The sequence below is a fragment of the Colobus angolensis genome, unplaced genomic scaffold, assembly GCF_000951035.1.
Source record: "Colobus angolensis palliatus isolate OR3802 unplaced genomic scaffold, Cang.pa_1.0 Scaffold178, whole genome shotgun sequence".
Lineage (NCBI taxonomy): Eukaryota > Metazoa > Chordata > Mammalia > Primates > Cercopithecidae > Colobus > Colobus angolensis.
This window is the reverse complement of record NW_012114910.1, coordinates 4439411-4445161: the sequence shown is the minus strand read 5'-3', so window position 1 is coordinate 4445161 and position 5751 is coordinate 4439411. Positions and strand designations below refer to the sequence as shown.

The 5751-nt window shown below is 54.8% G+C and overlaps 1 protein-coding gene across 1 annotated transcript in view; it reads right to left on the bottom strand.

The window, feature by feature from the left end:
• CNGB1 (cyclic nucleotide gated channel beta 1) overlaps window positions 1-5751 on the bottom strand; it is a 111862-nt gene that overhangs the window by 27671 nt on the left and 78440 nt on the right. The window contains exons 25-26 of the mRNA XM_011938876.1: window positions 1445-1586; window positions 558-717 (exon numbers count right to left, since the gene is read on the bottom strand). Coding sequence (XP_011794266.1) covers window positions 558-717; window positions 1445-1586 — 302 coding nt within the window. The remainder of the gene's footprint in view (window positions 1-557; window positions 718-1444; window positions 1587-5751) is intronic.

Here is a 5751-nt window from a genome sequence, read left to right as displayed (position 1 = left end):
ATCACCTGAGGTCAGGAGTTCGAGACCAGCCTGGCCAACATGGTGAAACCCCATCTCTACTAATAATATAAAAATGAGTTGGGCATGGTGGCACATGCCTGTAATCCCAGCTACTTGGGACGCTGAGATAGGAGAATCGCTTGAACCTGGGAGATGGAGATTGCAGTGAGCTGAGATTGCTCCACTGCACTCCAGCCTGGGTGACAGAACGAGACTCCATGTCAAATAAATAAATAAACACACACACACACACACACACACTGCATTTCACTCTTGGATGGGGATGCATTTCAAGGTGGGTGAAGTGAGGGGGGCAGGCACACAGAAGACAAGCCCCCCAAGTCTCCAGGGATCTCATGACAGCCCTGCTGGAGGCATTTCAGGGGACCCACTGGGCCCCTCTCACATCAAGGTTGGGGACACAGCCAAAAGAGGCCCCAGTACTCAGGGCCTCAGAGACACAGAGGACAAGGAAGGTGCCCCGAAGGCAGGGCACCGGGCACCAGGCAACAGGAGTTGGCTGGGAGCTGGTGGCTGTCAGGGTGTGACCATCTTACCCAGCATGCCTTGTGAGTGCCAGGTGTACTCATACCAGGTCTTGACACGGTTCTGCACGGACTTGGGGATCTTGTAGAAGTTCATGTACTTCACCGTGCTGTCCATGCAGCTGCGGTAGTAGGTCTGTCCCGCGGTGGCGGCCCCTACCACATCTCTCATCTAGGGGGAAAGGTTAGGGGAGGTCAAGGAAGCCACTGGGTCATGGGAGTGGGGGCTATTCCATGGGTTTTGGATGTGTCACTTCACACAGACCAGGGGCATGTGCTCCTGGCGGGGCATTGGGAGCAGGGAAGGCAGATGTCCTCACACAGAGAAAGCCTGCATGGATGTGGGGAAGAGGAAGGGAGGGAGACTGCCAGCCCCTTGGTGGCCTCAGGTCCCTGGGACCACATCAGTGGGGAAAGCTCCTTGGGCTGGGCTGATTCTGGTACAACACAGTCCCTCAGTGACGGCGGCCACTTTGACTCCATGCGGGAGGAAACAGGAAGCCAGTGTGCTGTTCCTCGGGGCGGGGCCCTTCAAAAGTAACGTTGAGGACCTCTGACTGTCACCTCGTGTCTCAACCAGAATGTAAGATGCTGCCCCGGCACACACCAGCAACACCAGGGGTTTCTCCCTCAGTCTCTGTAGAAAACCATTCAGCCCAGTGCACCCAGAGGAACTGACATTTCAAATGAGAATAACCTCAGAGAGGGAATAGGGCCGAGTTCACCACCACCCCCCTCCACCGCACAGAGCACAGTGTTCCAGGCCCCTGACTCTCAGTCCAGTGCTCTTTCCCAGGCTTAATCCAAAAGGAACGGGCGCAGAGGGTGACATTTCTGGCAACAGTGGGAGGGGGCCCTGCGGTCAGGTGGGGTGGGAAGCCGGGCTGGTGCCCCGATACCTGTCCAATCATCACAGAGAAAGCAAAGACGCCCGTGAAATAATTCAGCAGCTGGAAGACAATTTCAAAGAGTGTCTTGGGGTCAGGCAGCCCCCCGATGGTGATGAGGGTCTTCACAGCAAAGTAGTAACAGCGAATATAACTGGAGAGAGAGGAGAAAGGGAACATGGGTCATCATAGGCCCCACTCTGCAGCCCCTGAGTGGTCTGGCTCAGACGCCTCTGATAGATGCACGTTGTGCAAAAGACAGAAACCCTTTACAGCTCATCTATGCAAGAAAAACCACCTCCTGCACGCGTAGAGCACGTTGCCATTTGCAGAGCAGGTTCACGGATACTATTAGGTGCGGTTGTGTCACTAGGGATATGTTGCCATTCCCATTTATAGATGTGGAAACTGAGGCTCTAGGGGATTTCCAGGAAGAGTTGGCAGGAGGCCAGACCAGGGTCTTCCAACTCCTAATGACTGCGCTCCCTTCATTTCCTTCAGTGTTCTTTCAATTTCCAGTCTTTTCGTTTGCTGTCACCTGCCATGTAGGCTTATGAAAAGCAAAAGCAACATCAAGTTTGGAAGATATCTTGAGGATGACTTTTTCTGACCCACCCCTCCCCAGCCCATCCATTCTCCAGATAGTGAAACTGAGGCCCCCAAAGGGAAAGGGCACACCCATGGTCACTAGTTGGTACGTGCAAGAGCTGGGCGCTGTCTGCTTCTCTGAGATGTCATCCACCAGCAGTTAACCCTCTGACGCAGGCTTGTGAACCTTCTGGAAGGGAGGTATGGGGGAGTCGGTCCTACTGTGTGGTAAAAAGCATAGGAAATGCCCTGAGTGCTCTAGTCTGAATGTGTCCCCCGAAATTCATGCACTGGAAACTTAATTCCCAATGCAATGGTGTCGGGAGGTAGGGCCTTTGGGCGCTGTTTAGGCCTCGAGGGCTTTGCCCTCATAAATAGATTAAAGCTGTTACAAAAGGTTCTGGTGGAAGAGTTCCATGTCCTTTGGCCGTTCTGCCTTCTGCCATATGAGGACAGTGTTCCTCTCCTCTAGTGGACACTGTGGCATTCAAGACACTGTCTTAGAAGCAGAAAGCAGCCCTCACCAGATGCCAGAACCTTGATCTTGCACTTCCCGGCTTCCAGAACAGTGAAAAGTAAGTTTCTGTTCTTTATAAGTTACCCAGTCTCATGTATTTTACTACAGCAGCTCAAAAGGCATGAAGCCACCAAGCTTGTGTGTGATTATCACAGAGCAGCAAGGGTCCCTCTGACACCTGTCCACCCCTCGGGCTGAGCCCTCCCCTGGGTCAGCAAAGGTGAGGTCAGAAGGGCCTAGAGACCAGGCAGTCCCCGCAGGCTTTCCTGCACCAGCTATTTCTGCAGCGTCCTAGATAGAACACGGGCTCCGGACCAGGCTGGCTGGGCTCAGCCACCTTCTAGCTTCATAACTTGGACAAATTTTTCTCTGTCTCTCCAAGCCTCAGTTTCCTTCTCCGTAAGATGGGGATGGCAATAGAATGTCCCTCACAGAAGACCATGAGGACAAAATGAGATGCTAGAAGACAGCCTGGCACATGGTGGACTCTCAGCAAGGGAGCTGTCAAAGCCTTCACAGCCACTGTTGTCTGCCGTGGGCAACTGAACAGACTTGCCCATATCCTCAAGAGGCTCGTGGTCCACTGGGGGGACAGGCAGGTAACGTGCAATGCGTGCAGGAAGGAGGAAGCAGAGGTTGCTGGGGAGTGTGGTAGGGGCTCTGCCTCTGATAGCTGCCGGGTCTTGGGCAGGGCTGCAGGCCACCCTGCACCTCCATATCACCTGTTGCCTGCAAGTTTCAGAACCCAAAACGGGCCGATCAAACCCCCGTCATACTGGTTCTGGCCATCAGAGGGCGCGCGAAGCAGCGTTTAGCGGGACGGAGCAGCACCCCCAACTCTGCAGACCCCTGGGCTGTCCCGGAGCTGGGTGCTTCTGCCGCTGGGCTACCAACAGAGAGAGGACATAGGCGCGATGTCCACAAAACTCTGGCTTTACCCCAAACCGTTCCCGGCTGGAGGAATCTTCCAACGACATGGCACATAGTCTCCTTGTCTTCCACGCTGTTGGGTCTGTGGGGACCCTCTGCGCTTCAGGCTGGGCAGAACGGGGCAGGAGGGCACTGGGGGAGGATGCAGGACCTCGCATTTGTAGGAGCTCGGGACCCTGAGCCCCTGGCACCCAGCAAGCACTCCACAAATGCTCGCTTTGTAAAAGTTGTTATTCTTCATGCTACTGGAATTTCTAAGGAATCCTCCTTCATTACTCGTACTTGGCTCACATGTTGCGGTTCCCTGCGGGATGTCATTTGGGAAGGAGTATTGCTGCCAAGGAAGCGTGCCCTTCCCACTGCTGGGCAGCTCGAGCTCCTCCGGCAGAGGGCCCTGCAGAAGGAGGTCCCAGACAGCTGTCCCCCTGCCCCACCCCCGCCCTGCTCTGCTTACCCTCCCTTCCCCGAGCTGCCCAGTGACGGATGTGCCAGTCTTAGCCCCAGGGAGGAGAGTTCTTAGTTTATTGGGGCACAAGCCCCTTTGAGAATCTAGAGAAAGCCAGCTCTGTTTCCCTAGAAAAGCCAACATATGCTCAAATTTTAGCTCTGATGTCTGGGGGGTTTGTGACCCCTTAAAAGCTCTATATCCCAGATTATTAACTCCTTTCCTGCCATGCTGGCTTCCCCCCTAACAATAGCCATAGCTAGGCACAGGGGTCACTGACACCTGTTCAGGCCCAGGCTAGACATGCCACACATATTTATTTATTATTTCTCATATGAAATCTGGATGTAAGCTACCCCCATTGTGCCTGTGGGAACACTGGGTCTCAGAAAGGATAGGGTCACAGAGCTCAATTCCATGCAGAAATTGTGTTCTCCCCTTTGCAGAGAAAGAGCCTTCAAGTCCCTCTCTGCCTCCTTGTGATGGGTTAAATGAATGAGGAAGTGAATGAATGCATGGCCTAGTCAAGGCTCAGAAGCGGGGCTATGAATGGGAATGGGTAACAGGGCCACTGGTGACATGGGGAAGCGTTAGATCTTGACCCCATCCCTGATACTCTCCACCCCACAGCGGCTCTCAGGGACTCCCCTCCTGCCTGCCTGGGCTGCCCTGGCTTCTGGCACATCTCTTTCGAGACAAGGTCTTGCTCTGCCGCCCAGGCTGGAGTGCAGCAATCTCAGCTCACTGCAACCTCCACCTCGCGGGTTTGACCGATCTTCCCATCTCAGCCTCTTGAGTAGCTGGAATTACAAGTGTGTACCACTATGCCCAGCTAACGTTTGTATTTTTTTGTAGAGGGGAGGTTTCACCATATTGCCCAGGCTGGTCCTCAAACTTGTGAGCTCAAGCAGTCTGCCTGCCTCAGCCTCCAAAAGTGCTAGGATTAGACATGAGCCACCAAAATCAGCCTGGGACATCTCTGTAAAGGTGTGGCTCCCCCTCAGGACAGAGCTCACGGCAGAAAGCGACGGCCACAGCCATGGTGGCTGAGGTTAGGTCATCTATACTGGGAGGAGATGTTCAGTACAATTAACCACTCTACAAAGCTGCCACCTTGGATGCAAGCGACCCACCTGTTCCCAGCTGGGAGCAAGGGCCTGGGGGTGGACAGCTGGACCATGGGCATTTTGTGTCACTAGTGGGCACAGCCCAGGGTGAGGTGGAACACCCTTCGGTGAGTAACTCCCCGCTGGACCTTTCCTTCTTCCACCTTCTCATCCTCACTGTGGCTGACTGAGCGCCCACTGTACCCAGGCACTGGGGCAGGGGCTCGGAGGCATCTACTCCTCAGTCACCTCTTTAGGGTGGGAGTCCCATTTGCAGCCCCATTTTGCAGGTGAGGGAATTGAGGCCAGAAAAGAGAACTGGCCTGTCTCTGCTGCCGGGCGCAGCTCTAGGAGTCACGCTTGGGACTCCTCATCCCTCATCCCTCAAGCCTCCCCTCTGACTCTGCAGGCCCAGCACCCATCCTGTGCACATCCCTCCTGCCCACATCCTCCTGCCCACCCTGACCTCCGTCCCCTAGGTCAAGCCACCTGTTGGTCTGGAGGGTTTGCTGCTCTCTCTGACACAGCAGGGCCCCTTGCTGGCTGTCTGCTGCCTGCTCTCACTCCCGGTGCACTCTCCCATCAGCGCCAGGTGGGCTTTCCAAGAGCCCTCCCTCTGCTCACTCTCCTGCTTAAGGCTTTTGACAGGGCAGGGGAGCGAGTGTCGTCTTCAACACCATCCAGCCTTAAAATGAGGTGCACACCTGTAACCCAGCACTTTGGGAGGCCAATC